This window comes from Poromitra crassiceps (assembly GCF_964638095.1).
Source record: "Poromitra crassiceps genome assembly, chromosome: 30".
Classification (NCBI taxonomy): domain Eukaryota; kingdom Metazoa; phylum Chordata; class Actinopteri; order Beryciformes; family Melamphaidae; genus Poromitra; species Poromitra crassiceps.
In genome coordinates this window covers 2,203,688-2,219,251 of record NC_139652.1, presented here as the reverse complement: position 1 = coordinate 2,219,251, position 15,564 = coordinate 2,203,688, and the positions used below count along the sequence as shown (strand labels likewise).

The 15,564-nt window shown below is 45.2% G+C and overlaps 1 protein-coding gene across 1 annotated transcript in view; it reads right to left on the bottom strand.

Annotated features, from left to right (window-relative positions):
* Positions 1 to 1,046: 1,046 nt before the first annotated feature.
* The window catches only part of LOC310800334 (GRAM domain-containing protein 4-like), a 50,517-nt gene continuing 35,999 nt past the window's right edge, over positions 1,047 to 15,564 (bottom strand). The window contains exons 12-19 of the mRNA XM_083662927.1: positions 14,242 to 14,285; positions 11,244 to 11,353; positions 7,251 to 7,405; positions 4,892 to 5,039; positions 4,571 to 4,664; positions 2,685 to 2,775; positions 2,519 to 2,587; positions 1,047 to 1,217 (exon numbers count right to left, since the gene is read on the bottom strand). Of these exons, the coding sequence (XP_083519053.1) occupies positions 1,110 to 1,217; positions 2,519 to 2,587; positions 2,685 to 2,775; positions 4,571 to 4,664; positions 4,892 to 5,039; positions 7,251 to 7,405; positions 11,244 to 11,353; positions 14,242 to 14,285 (819 nt within the window). The 3' untranslated portion in view covers positions 1,047 to 1,109. The remainder of the gene's footprint in view (positions 1,218 to 2,518; positions 2,588 to 2,684; positions 2,776 to 4,570; positions 4,665 to 4,891; positions 5,040 to 7,250; positions 7,406 to 11,243; positions 11,354 to 14,241; positions 14,286 to 15,564) is intronic.

The window sequence follows — 15,564 nt, the reverse complement described above, 5'->3', positions numbered from 1 at the left end:
TAGCTGCTAACAGACAGAAGGGACGGAGCCTATAGGTCCTGTAAATCCGTGAATGCCAATGGCCATGCCTTGAAGACATCAGCGTATTTGGCTGAGAGATCAAAACTGTATAGTTGAACTTTCGCCGCGGAGCAAAGAATCAAGCTGGTGAGCAGGTGAGCGCTGCCCCGTCGCTCATGCTCTGCGTGATGCCTGCTATCGTGCTAGCTGTGTGAAAGGCCAGTGACTGTCTCCAGAGCGAGCAGGGAACATACGTGTGACTGTCTCCAGAGCGAGCAGGGAACATACGTGTGAACTTTGCTATTGGACAGTCTCGAGTGCAAAACACATCGGTGGCCTCAAAACAGCCGCCCCCATTTTTTCTAAGTACAACCCCATGGCCAGGTACGGTACGGCAGCCCAGCGACACTTCAACCACTCTCCTGAGTCCTATTTGCAGCCATCGTCGCCTCAAGTGGTCTCATTAGCGCCGTTGTCCCACGCGGCGCGGTCGGCCGGATGCGCTGCGGCACCACGCTTCCTATGTGTGCTAGGGGCGTCACATGACCCGTGTCATATGACAACGCTGTGTCACATGACCCGTGTCATATGACACGCTGTGTCACATGACCCGTGTCATATGACACGCTGTGTCATGCCGATGTGTTTTGGGCTTCACCCTTCCATTGGAGAGGAAACAAATCCTATTCCTGCTAAATAGTGACTCAAATACAGTGAAAACTAAAAGCGTCAGGCGCACAGGGAGCAACAGGAAGCCAAGAGAGGGAAGGAGAGCCAGCCTCCATCCTGCAAACACACCATCCTCCACACACACACACACACACACACACACACACAAAACGACTGCTTTCCCCGGAGCAGCTAAACATCAACACGTTAACATCAAAGTGTTGCTTGTACGTTCGTTCGGGCAGTGAAGAAGCCTCCGGGTCGCTCGCTCTCTGTGTGAGGCGAAGTCGACGGTGAACATGGCCGCCACGTTGGCGCCCCGGAAGAGGTCATCGTTGAATAAAGCGGGCGAACCGGTGCACTTGGGAAAGTCACAGATAAAGGCAGTCATAAAAAGGTGCACTTCAAGTCTATCGTGAAGGCGGCCATCTTGGGCGGCACTAGGTCTCCGGGCTGGTGGCTGCGGCCACGGTGACGATCTTCAGGTACTGCGTGAAGATGGCGTCAAAGGCCTCGTCTCTGTGGATCATGGCACCAAACACCAAAGGCTGAGAGGAGAGAGGAGGAGTCTGTCGGCTTGTTTTGCACACAGGAAGTACAGGACGTCAAGGGGAAACATGGCTGCCGAGAAGGCTTTGTTCATAGGTGCTACTTAATAACCAAGCATAGGTCCTGTACAGACCCACCGCACATGTGCTCAGTGCTCAGTGCTCAGGGCAATTCTATTCTATGCATTGAAGCCCTGCAACATCATATTAAATGACCTAATTCCACTAACAAGACCTCCTGTTTGGAGTTATCAAGTCACTGTTTCCAAATTCTGTTACAAACACAGGTGAGTTTGGAGCAAATTGGGGAATGTGAAGTTTGATCTCACACCAGGCTGGTCTGCTGCCTGCAGTGTTGGGCAAGTTACTTTCAAAATGTAATATACTACATATTACTAGTTACTTTGATTGTAAAGTAATAAGTTACTTTACAATATTACTTTCTGTGTAGAGTAACTCGTTACTTATTACACTACTTTTGCATTACTTTTACCAAAACAACAGCAGCAGCAGAATGACATCGCCGCCCCGGAACCATCCTGAAAAATAATTTCAACCTCCTTGAAGTCAGTGTAAACAATCCAAAATTCAACATTTTATTCTTTTCCTTTGTTATTATCATCTATAGTGGTTATTTGCGTAAAAACACACAGTTTGATTAGGAAATGATTGTATCTTTTTTTAAATATGTGCTTTGATTTAATACAATGTAACTCAATTTGTAAATTGAGTTACTTGACAAAGTAACTGGTATAATATTACTAAAATCCTATAAGTAATAAGTTATATTACTGAGTTACTGCTAAAAGTAATATATTACATGTAATATGTTACTTTTGTAATGAGTTACCCCCAACACTGGCTGCCTGTACAGTGCATCTCCAAATGAGCAACATGCGCAGCGCTGAGTTACTTAACTCACTTTGTGTTATGTGGACATACAAACGTCACCAGTGTAAACACTGACACGAGGGTGAGTAGATAAGAAAATGATCATGTTTGGGTGAACTATTCCTCGACAATAAATTATCTAATTTCATTATTTTAGTTGATTTTTTGTTGGTGTCGTTCAATTCTCCGACCTCATATTTAGAGTGAATTTCATCCAATTTAGATTGCAGGCCGATGATTGGTTGAACTTTCTGTCTGTCAAAACAGATGTAAATACGATGGGTCATCAGACCTGTCCAGACAATGGGCTCCTCTCATTGAAAATAAATTGAAAGTGAGGTACACGGACAGACACGACGAACAGGGTGACCGTCCCGTACAAAGTTCCATCTTTCTGGATGAGCTCCTACCTTCTGGGTGGATGGGGTGGCTATGGAGATGCCCATTCCAGATCCAGGCAACACTGACAAGACTTTGTACTGTGGCAATATGGGATGAAAAGAGAGAAGACGTTGTTGTGATGTGTCCTCAGCTCATTGGACAGTAAGAGAAGGGAATAAAAAGGATGCTCTGTACCTTCTGGATATCGGTGATGTCGTCCAGTTTGATGACCTTGTTCTTCTTGGAGGAACCAGATCTGGAGCTGGAGCTTTCAAAGCACAGGTAACTGAGGAGGTGGAGGAGATACAAAACACTTTGTCAGTACAAAGAATGCCTCTATAGCCCAATGAGCATGGCAGCAACACTGGCATGGTGAGGGGTTCAAGTCCCAATGAACGGCCCAAACACACAGGACAAACACAAACACACAGGACACAAACACACAGGACACAAACACACAGGACAAACACAAACACACAGGACACAAACACACAGGACAAACACAAACACACAGGACAAACACAAACACACAGGACAAACACAAACACACAGGACAAACACACAGGACAAACACAAACACACAGGACAAACACAAACACACAGGACACAAACACACAGGACAAACACAAACACACAGGACAAACACAAACACACAGGACAAACACAAACACACAGGACAAACACAAACACACAGGACAAACACAAACACACAGGACAAACACAAACACACAGGACAAACACAAACACACAGGACAAACACAAACACACAGGACAAACACAAACACACAGGACAAACACAAACACACAGGACAAACACAAACACACAGGACAAACACACAGGACAAACACAAACACACAGGACAAACACAAAGACACAGGACACAAACACACAGGACAAACACAAACACACAGGACAAACACAAACACACAGGACAAACACAAACACACAGGACACAAACACACAGGACAAACACAAACACACAGGACAAACACAAACACACAGGACAAACACAAACACACAGGACAAACACAAACACACAGGACAAACACAAACACACAGGACAAACACAAACACACAGGACAAACACAAACACACAGGACAAACACAAACACACAGGACACAAACACACAGGACAAACACAAACACACAGGACAAACACAAACACACAGGACAAACACAAACACACAGGACAAACACAAACACACAGGACAAACACAAACACACAGGACAAACACACAGGACAAACACAAACACACAGGACAAACACAAACACACAGGACAAACACAAACATACAGGACACGGAAGCGCCGTGGTGTGCAGCCAGTTTTCATTATTATTAATTTCACTGTGAATAAAGCATATGCTGTAAGAGGACGAAGGAGGAAACGCAGAATGTAATGAGACATTAGGTTAGCTGCTAGGCGATAGCTGCAGAATGTAATGAGACGTTAGGTTAGCTGCTAGGCGATAGCTGCAGAATGTAATGAGACATTAGGTTAGCTGCTAGGCGATAGCTGCAGAATGTAATGAGACATTAGGTTAGCTGCTAGGCGATAGCTGCAGAATGTAATGAGACGTTAGGTTAGCTGCTAGGCGATAGCTGCAGAATGTAATGAGACGTTAGGTTAGCTGCTAGGCGATAGCTGCAGAATGTAATGAGACATTAGGTTAGCTGCTAGGCGATAGCTGCAGAATGTAATGAGACATTAGGTTAGCTGCTAGGCGATAGCTGCAGAATGTAATGAGACATTAGGTTAGCTGCTAGGCGATAGCTGCAGAATGTAATGAGACATTAGGTTAGCTGCTAGGCGATAGCTGCAGAATGTAATGAGACATTAGGTTAGCTGCTAGGCGATAGCTGCAGAATGTAATGAGACATTAGGTTAGCTGCTAGGCGATAGCTGCAGAATGTAATGAGACATTAGGTTAGCTGCTAGGCGATAGCTGTTGACATGTAAGTATTCATTGTTTCACAAATGATTGCCTTCTGAATCTCCATTGACATTGCATTACTTTTGTTTGTCAAATAGACGTGAGAGGTCAAGATGCCTGATACATGTTAGGGAGGAGGCTACTTACTTCTCGGTGACGTAGAGCACTCCGTTACGGATGTAGTCAGTTGGCGTCTTCCTGTCTCGGTTGATCAAGCAACAGCGCCAGCCGTTCTCACACACTGCGTTAGAGCAATGCCAACACATTCATATACAACAACAAGAGCCTTATGGTAACTGTGATGTAGACTCCAAACTTGAGAAATCAGTGAAATTGAACAAAACAGACTTTTTGGTTCTAAATGATCCCTGCTCGGAAATCTCATTTGAGTAAATCACAAGTAAAACAGGCAACAACAAAAGAGCAGCTGTTGCTTTTGAATTCCAACCCTGCAGTTCCTCCTCCTACCTGCTAGGGGTCGCTCATTCTCTGATAGGTTGAAGACTTCATGAAAAGCCCCTTTCTTGGTGCTGTAGGTCCGCCCGCTGTCCTCTTCTCGACTGATGCCCATAGACGTCCCCGTGGCGAAGTTACCGCGGGCCACGGCTGGAGGAACCTGCAGGACATGGATAGAAACATGGGAGGTTAAGACTTTGATCAAATGTTCCAGTCAGCTGCTGGTGGAGATGCTGTCATCCTCGGTGTCACTCCTGGTGAGAAGCTCACTGGCTGCCAGTGGAGATGGGCAGCTGTGCAAAGCGTGAAATATCACTGCAAATGTAAGACCTTGAAATAATTTATGTGCCGTTCTTTGTGTTTTGTCTTGTTATACAGTTTACACAGCATATCCTCACTTCTGTGGCAGCTTGGAACATCAGTTGCGAGATGAGCAGCACGTTTTAAACTTCACATGCAAATATTGTAAAATCCAACCGGCAACTGGCGGCTGGCTGGTGGAAAGTAGCTGCCTGCATCGATGGTCTCAACAAAGACCTCTGGCAACTTCCAGCCACCGGTTAAGAAAAAGTCCCAATATTTTGCCCTTAACATGGTAGAAAACAGCAGAAACATGACAGATTAAAGGGAGACTTGGAAACTTGACCGCTACAATGTTATGCATGGCTCTGCTTTGAAGCCAAACTCATGACACTATCAGTAACTACACTACAAACTACTGACATTTAAAAATCACCTTCAGTAACTCCAATGCACACAAGACACATTCAAACACACGCACACACACACACACACACACACACACACACACACACACACACACGCACACACACACACACACACACACACACACACACACGCACACACCATAACAACCGCGTGTCTCCGTGAAAGTGGACCAAAACAACTGCCACCCAAAAACAAGATGAGGCTGACTCTCACTGTGAATTATATATTTTGAACATTTTGTTTGCAATGATGTATAAATTAAATGTACAGACACATTTTGATCACTTTGATTCACAAAGACACTTGGTCACACACACACACACACACACACACACACACACACACACACACACACACACACACACACACACACACACACTCACACACACACTCAAACCAAAGTGCACACTAGGAGGATCATACCTTTTCATAGCCAGAGAGCTGAGAGAGAGAAACACAACAACTCAGATGACTGGAGTACAGAGTTCAAACACTACCAGGTCCATTTTGGAGAGAAAAGCTTAAGTTGAAGTTGAAGATCTCTCAAATATATAGGATCCAATCGGCAAAGGTGCTTTTATTTTGTCAACTAAGGAAGCGCAAAACATGTTTTAGTACTGTTATTAGCTTTTTACTCATGAAGCCTTTATTGCACTTTCAGTAACGAGACTTTACTCGCCAAAAATGTACACGTGTTGTGATGTAGAGGGCTAGGGGTTGATGACAGTCGGCCATCGTCCATAAGACCGACCCTAATGCACCGCGTGTTGAGTTGAGGGTTCGTTGAGGGACGTCGTGGTTCATTATGGTTGTTATATAATTATGAGAACATGATGATCTATGTAACGAACCTCCGTGCTGCCGACAGCCTGCTCTGTTTGCTGTCCGAGTGTCCGTCACATAGATAACACCTCCCGCTTTATCTCCCGCTGCCGTTTGTAATCGATATGTGGCCTCATTCTATACGAAATCACATCATATCTATATGCTAAGATAGGCTGCTAAGCTAACAACACAACAGACGGAGTCAACTCTGACCTGCCCCGTATGTGCTTCAGAAGAAGAAGCGAGAAGCGCTTCTGTTTGGTAAGAGAAGAAGAAGAAGAGAAAACCACAGAAGAAGAACATAAGCACATCCGGGGCAGGTCAGAGTTGACTCAGTCTGTTGTGTTGTGTAGCTAACAACCATAATGAACTGCGAGGTGACAGAAAATATGTTATTTACAGTGTGAATGACATATGCCCCATTTACGCCTGTTTTGGTCAGTTCCAGGACTCTACTTGGATCTGAATATCTTCTAGGGGGATCAGAATGAAACCAAAGTTATTTGGGTGAATAAAACATCATATTTTAAGCTGGAAATAAGGTCTGGGGTGTAAAAAACAGGAATTCTCCTTTAACACTGCTCCAATTTGCGTCTACACTTGGACTGCACTTGCAATGTTGTGATCTTTAGTTATTTTCCTTTTTATCTCTGAATATCGATATGACCACTACAGTACGCTGCGTGCTTACAGAAAGAAATCCTCATATGTAATCTTGCATATTGTGGCAATAAATATGACTCTGATACTCTTTTTCTCCTTGTACACTGGACATTCTCTGGCCACAGTGAATGTAGCAGCCAGTGTGTGAGCTCACCCGTCTGGACAGTGGTGCGTTGTTGCGCTCCTTGAGCTGGGGGTCGGTGGGCAGGCTGCTCCAGACGATGTGCGGCGTGTCGTACTTGTCCCTCAGCTTGGGGCAGCTCTTGAAGAGGAAGTCGATGATGAAGAACTTGATCCCCGCGTACAGACCTGAGGAGCAAAGAGGAGGACTCAGAGAGGAGGGGAGGAGCCGCCACGTTTCTAACTGACGTTGTGAAAACCATAAACGGGCAGAATGAGAGAAAGGACAGCAGGAAATGGACTATAGTGTCCACCTGTGTTTAGGGAAGCTTGTATTTTGTACTACTAACCTATTCTGGATTCATTTAAGAAACCTGTGATTAAATGATTATACGTTTTGCCCATACACACTGTTAGGACGACTGAGCGTTCCACGGCACCACAGTTTCATCGCAGGATTGACTGTATAAAAGGGGGACGTCATGACGGCTCATCAAAAGTGAAGCATAAACAGCTCGATTACCCCCTGGTGGCTGGCTACAGTGTCTGTCATAAATCCCGCCAGATCCCACTGGAGTTGTGGGCAGAACACGCCCTGCGCCCGCCTACGCAGCATTCCAAGCGCTGGGATTGGCCTGGAGCGAGCCAATACGCCCCAGTCATAGGTTGACAGCTCAGGCTTCACACTAACCTCCCGTCACCAGACCCTCTCTCAAAGGACAAGGCTCACACACACTCTGCATCCACACGTCATACAACAAAAACATAAATAAATTATGGTCACGTACGTTCCTTAATGTAACATGCTAACGCTAACGTGGCTTCATTGGATCAATATCGCTCGACCGTAGCCCACCTGAAGCCACCTTGTGAGTTTCTAAACCATCCAACCGATAATATTCCAACACTAAAGTTAACGCAAGTTATAAATAAATTGCAGTAGAAACTGCATTGTGATCCCCACACCTCTGTAATCGAACATGAGTGGAATTAACGCCTGGGCATTTGTACTGGCATCTGATGGGCAGATATCACTCTTCTTGGGGTTGATGCAGGTAAACTTTTTGTTTGAGTTTTGCAATCAAGTCAGATTTTCTGAAGATAAAGGCCCAATCCCAATTCTTTTCTTAACCCTCAATCTTAACCCTCCAGCTCAACCCTCAATCTTAGTAGCCCTCAAAACTAAGTGTTAAGGGCTATCTTGCGACTTTAAAATGGGACAGCCCTTAAAGGCAGATACGCCTTCAGACTGTGGGGGGGGCAGCAGTATGCCAAAGCTCCGGATCCAGTCTGTCAATTCAAAAGAAGAGGAAAAAAGCATCCTTACAAATATTTCCTTGATAATATAGATGTAGAAATTACGATAACCATTGTATTATCTTAGTTTAAATGTCATTTTATGGATTTCCGTTTTGGAGCCTAACACATTTGTTGTTGCTAACTATCGATAGTCAGTAGCCGTGCTGGTCAAGCCATATTATTATTATTATATTATAACATTGTTAACGTTGTTACGAAATGCCATAATTCTCGGTGGTAATGTCGTTGTTGAGTTGTTTTTATCAAGATACAGCCTACGTGTAATGCTACGCACCACAAAACAAGTGGGGGCTAGAATGACCGTGCTTTCCGATGTGAGGGCTGGCTTGACTGCAGTAAAACACTGCAGTCAAGCCAGCCCTCACGTCGGAAAGCACGGTCATTCTAGCCCCCACTCGTTAGCAACAACAATGTTGTTAGGATTCCAAAACGGAAATCCATAAAGTGACATTAAACTAAGCTAATACAATGGTTATCGTAATTTTTACATCGCTATTAACAAGGAAATACTTAACTTTGTAGGGCTCCTTTTTTCCTCCTTCGCCGCCATCTTCCATCTGAATGGATCTAGCTGATGACACGCAAGGGATTCTGGGATCGCACTCACCGCCAAGTGTGGTCGTGGAAAATCTCAAAACTGAGGGCCGTAGACCCCTCAAACTCGACCCTTAACTTAACAAAGTGAGAATCGGGACAGCACTAGCACTTCGCGGGAGTGCGCATTTTTGAGACTGAGGGTTAAGATTGAGGGTTAAGATAGGAATTGGGATTGGGCCATAGATCATATATTTGAGAGCATATTAGCACATTCATAGTAATATTCCATTTCAGACATCTGCATCGACAAACTTGAGGAGATAATGTCTGCTATTCAGAGCTTTAACGTGAAAATTGGATAAACATGTTTTAGACCAGGGGGTCCCAACCTTTTTTGTGCCAAGGACCGGTAGATACATGGAAAAAAAAGTCACGGACCGGTTGTCAATTTTAATGGTTTTAGTTACATATATATTTACTCAACAGGTGGCGACAAAGGGTAAATAACAGCCTTTTGTGTTGTGCTGTATGTAGCCTACAGTATTTATGTTTTTGTTTCAACTACAAACATAAATAAACGTCAACTTGAAACTATGTTTCAACTACCACACACAGCCTATAATATTTTAGCCTATGTTTATTTTTTATTTTTTTTGTGGACCAGGCTTGCGGCCCGGTACCAAATGCGTTGCGGCCCGGTACCGGGTCCGCGGCCCGGTGGTTGGGTACCACTGTTTTAGACAATACCGCGGAACAGGCTAGCCTAGCGTACTGACAATAACAGGTAACTTCACATGACGGCATGACGTACACCACCACCTTGCCTCAAATAGGCTATCAGCTTGAGGCGAGATGAAAATACCTGGTGTGCTACTCAGAACAGTCTGCATGGGCGCCTGCCTGGCCAATCCTGGCGCTTGAATGCTGGGAGTGTTCTGCTCACAACTCCAGTGGGATCCATAATAACGCGTCGGTCACAGGTAGTCATCACGCGGGTGTTACGTTAAACTGCTAATTTTTCTGATACGTTTGTTATTAGTTATTATTATTTTTTATTTTTATTTAACCTTTATCCTTTATCTCATTTTCAAGTGCGACCTGTTGTTATTTGATGATTAAAAAATGGGGTATAACGTTGTGATTGACAGCTGTGAGTCGCTCTCAAACCTAAGTCAGATGACGTAATGGCTGAGGGGGGCGTGTCCCGCGGGCGTCACGCCAACAAACAAGATGCCAGCTGGCAGAAACAAGATATGTTGGCTTCACTTTTGCATAACGGTACCTGTAGGAAGTGGAGATGTGTCGTCTATCTTTTATACAGTCTCTGGTTTTTGAATCCCACTAATAATGAGCAGTTTTGGAATTTGTTTAGTGGTTCCCTTTAAACTCTTTAACTATAACTTTAAACTATAACAGTCACAGTAAAAAGATCTCAAAAACAGCCAGTAAAGAGACAACTAATGTAGGCGGGACCAACCTGGGCCTTATGTGAAATAGAGTCCTTGATTGGCTCTGAGAGGCCGCTAAACCCCAGCACCATGTCTGAGCTGGAGATAGTGACTGTTTGACTGCAGTGACAACATAGACGAGTGTTTCCCTCTCTAAATACCTTCAATACTGTTCATTTAACATGGCATCATGTAGAAAATGATTGTTCAATGTATTTATATTGTGTTTTCCTAAAATAAACTAGTCTGTGAAACCCATAGTATATTGTGTTTTCCTAAAATAAACTAGTGTGTGAAACCCATAGTACCGGTATATTATATATATATATGTATATATATATATATATATATATATATATATATATATATATATATATATATATATATATAATATATATATAAACCCATAGTATATTGTGTTTTCCTAAAATAAACTAGTGTGTGAAACCCATAGTATATTGTGTTTTCCTAAAAGAAACTAGTCTGTAAAACCCATAGTATATTATATATATATATATATTATATTATATATTTATATTATATATATAAACCCATAGTATATTATATATATATATATATATATATATATATATATATATATATATATAAACCCATAGTATATTATATATATATATATATTATATATATAAACCCATAGTATATTATATATATATATATATATTATATATATAAACCCATAGTATATTGTGGACTGTAGCTACCCATCATGAAGCCCAGTAGTTTGAATGGCAGCAGGCAGGAGGAGATGAAGGCCACCCACAGGCCGATGTAGAGCTTCTGGGTGATCTCTGGCTGCACCCACATGAACAGGCTGGAGCGCACACACACACACACACACACACACACACACACACACACACACACACACACACACACACACACACACGCACACACACACACACACACACACACGCACACACAATCAGCTAACAGTATAGACGGGGTCACCTCGACACCATCAACATTCTAATTGTCCCTCAGCTGTCCTGTTGCAGTGTTTGCTAGTACAATAACTCACAGGACATAAGTTAGGTTCCACACTGTTCCCTGGCAACACAATTCTGTGAAAAGCGTCGATAAGAGAAGCTAACACTGTAGCAGGTGGGGACAGTGAGAGTATAAGAGAGGCTAACACTGTAGCAGGTGGGGACAGTGTGAGTATAAGAGAGGCTAACACTGTAGCAGGTGGGGACAGTGTGAGTATAAGAGAGGCTAACACTGTAGCAGGTGGGGACAGTGTGAGTATAAGAGAGGCTAACACTGTAGCAGGTGGGGACAGTGAGAGTATAAGAGAGGCTAACACTGTAGCAGGTGGGGACAGTGTGAGTATAAGAGAGGCTAACACTGTAGCAGGTGGGGACAGTGTGAGTATAAGAGAGGCTAACACTGTAGCAGGTGGGGACAGTGTGAGTATAAGAGAGGCTAACAATGTAGCAGGTGGGGACAGTGTGAGTATAAGAGAGGCTAACACTGTAGCAGGTGGGGACAGTGTGAGTATAAGAGAGGCTAACACTGTAGCAGGTGGGGACAGTGTGAGTATAAGAGAGGCTAACACTGTAGCAGGTGGGGACAGTGTGAGTATAAGAGAGGCTAACACTGTAGCAGGTGGGGACAGTGTGAGTATAAGAGAGGCTAACACTGTAGCAGGTGGGGACAGTGAGAGTATAAGAGAGGCTAACACTGTAGCAGGTGGGGACAGTGTGAGTATAAGAGAGGCTAACACTGTAGCAGGTGGGGACAGTGTGAGTATAAGAGAGGCTAACACTGTAGCAGGTGGGGACAGTGTGAGTATAAGAGAAGCTAACACTGTAGCAGGTGGGGACAGTGTGAGTATAAGAGAGGCTAACACTGTAGCAGGTGGGGACAGTGTGAGTATAAGAGAGGCTAACACTGTAGCAGGTGGGGACAGTGTCAGTATAAGAGAGGCTAACACTGTAGCAGGTGAGACAGTGTGAGTATAAGAGAGGCTAACACTGTAGCAGGTGAGACAGTGTGAGTATAAGAGAGGCTAACACTGTAGCAGGTGGGGACAGTGAGAGTATAAGAGAGGCTAACACTGTAGCAGGTGGGGACAGTGTGAGTATAAGAGAGGCTAACACTGTAGCAGGTGGGGACAGTGTGAGTATAAGAGAGGCTAACACTGTAGCAGGTGGGGACAGTGTGAGTATAAGAGAGGCTAACACTGTAGCAGGTGGGGACAGTGTGAGTATAAGAGAGGCTAACACTGTAGCAGGTGAGACAGTGTGAGTATAAGAGAGGCTAACACTGTAGCAGGTGGGGACAGTGTGAGTATAAGAGAGGCTAACACTGTAGCAGGTGGGGACAGTGTGAGTATAAGAGAGGCTAACACTGTAGCAGGTGGGGACAGTGAGAGTATAAGAGAGGCTAACACTGTAGCAGGTGAGGACAGTGTGAGTATAAGAGAGGCTAACACTGTAGCAGGTGAGACAGTGTGAGTATAAGAGAGGCTAACACTGTAGCAGGTGGGGACAGTGTGAGTATAAGAGAGGCTAACACTGTAGCAGGTGGGGACAGTGTGAGTATAAGAGAGGCTAACACTGTAGCAGGTGGGGACAGTGTGAGTATAAGAGAGGCTAACACTGTAGCAGGTGGGGACAGTGTGAGTATAAGAGAGGCTAACACTGTAGCAGGTGGGGACAGTGTGAGTATAAGAGAGGCTAACACTGTAGCAGGTGAGGACAGTGTGAGTATAAGAGAGGCTAACACTGTAGCAGGTGGGGACAGTGTGAGTATAAGAGAGGCTAACACTGTAGCAGGTGAGACAGTGTGAGTATAAGAGAGGCTAACACTGTAGCAGGTGGGGACAGTGTGAGTATAAGAGAGGCTAACACTGTATGTCCCATGTGAGCCGAGACTGATACATCTGATTAGAAAAAGAAGGTTGTGCTTCCACCTCCGTCTGCGGAGATTCCTCTGTACTGCAGAAGAAGCCGCGGCCATGTTCACTGTGTCTGTCTATCAGGGCTGCTGAATGAGGACTGACATTTGAGCTGTGAGCACAATGCTGGCAGAGCAGAGAGGGGAGGGGGGAACTCTGCACACTCACACAGCGAGGGGAGGGGGGAACTCTGCACGCTCACACAGAGAGGGGAGGGGGGGAACTCTGCACGCTCACACAGACAGGGGAGGGGAGGGGGGAACTCTGCACGCTCACACAGAGAGGGGAGGGGGGAACTCTGCATGCTCACACAGAGAGGGGAGGGGGGAACTCTGCATGCTCACACAGAGAGGGGAGGGGGGAACTCTGCACGCTCACACAGAGAGGGGAGGGGGGGAACTCTGCACGCTCACACAGAGAGGGGAGGGGGGAACTCTGCACACTCACACAGAGAGGGGAGGGGGGAACTCTGCAAGCTCACACAGAGAGGGGAGGGGGGAACTCTGCAAGCTCACACAGAGAGGGGAGGGGGGAACTCTGCAAGCTCACACAGAGAGGGGAGGGGGGAACTCTGCACACTCACACAGGGATTTGAAAGAGCCAGTCAGAGAGCAGCTGCAGTGCTCGCTCCTCCGCTAACGGTCGCACGCACACTGACACAACCCATCACATCTTTTAAAGTATCGCGGTACCATTGTAGTACCGGTATACCGTGCATCCCTAACACACACACACACTGTGTGCATGCATGGGCATGTGAACCATATTGTACTGCATTCAACAAGTAAATCAGGACTCACTTCTTTATTTTCTCCAGGATGTCGGCCATCTTGCCAAACAGATTCTGTGAGAAGGAAATAACAGAAACTCAGTGGCTGTGAGGAGCAGCTGTCCTCCCATAGCTTTAACACCCCGTCACCACGTCACATCTCACCTGGGCTTTAACACCATGTCACCACGTCACATCTCACCTGAGCTTTAACATCACATCTCACCTGAGCTTTAACACCACGTCACATCTCACCTGAGCTTTAACACCATGTCACATCTCACCTGAGCTTTAACACCACGTCACACCTCACCTGGGCTTTAACATCACATCTCACCTGAGCTTTAACACCATGTCACATCTCACCTGAGCTTTAACACCACGTCACACCTCACCTGGGCTTTAACATCACATCTCACCTGAGCTTTAACACCATGTCACATCTCACCTGAGCTTTAACACCACGTCACATCTCACCTGAGCTTTAACACCACGTCACATCTCACCTGGGCTTTAACATCACATCTCACCTGAGCTTTAACACCACATCTCACCTGAGCTTTAACACCACGTCACATCTCACCTGAGCTTTAACATCACATCTCACCTGAGCTTTAACACCACATCTCACCTGAGCTTTAACACCACATCTCACCTGAGCTTTAACATCACATCTCACCTGAGCTTTAACACCACATCTCACCTGAGCTTTAACACCACATCTCACCTGAGCTTTAACACCACATCACATCTCACCTGAGCTTTAACACCACATCTCACCTGAGCTTTAACACCACATCACATCTCACCTGAGCTTTAACACCACATCTCACCTGAGCTTTAACACCACATCACATCTCACCTGAGCTTTAACACCACATCTCACCTGAGCTTTAACACCACATCACATCTCACCTGAGCTTTAACACCACATCTCACCTGAGCTTTAACACCACGTCACATCTCACCTGAGCTTTAACACCACATCTCACCTGAGCTTTAACACCACGTCACACCTCACCTGGGCTTTAACATCACATCTCACCTGAGCTTTAACACCACGTCACACCTCACCTGAGCTTTAACACCACGTCACATCTCACCTGAGCTTTAACACCACGTCACATCTCACCTGAGCTTTAACACCACATCTCACCTGAGCTTTAACACCACGTCACATCTCACCTGGGCTTTAACACCCCGTCACATCTCACCTGAGCTTTAACATCACATCTCACCTGAGCTTTAACACCACATCTCACCTGAGCTTTAACACCACATCTCACCTGAGCTTTAACACCACATCTCACCTGAGCTTTAACACCACATCTCACCTGAGCTTTAACACCACATC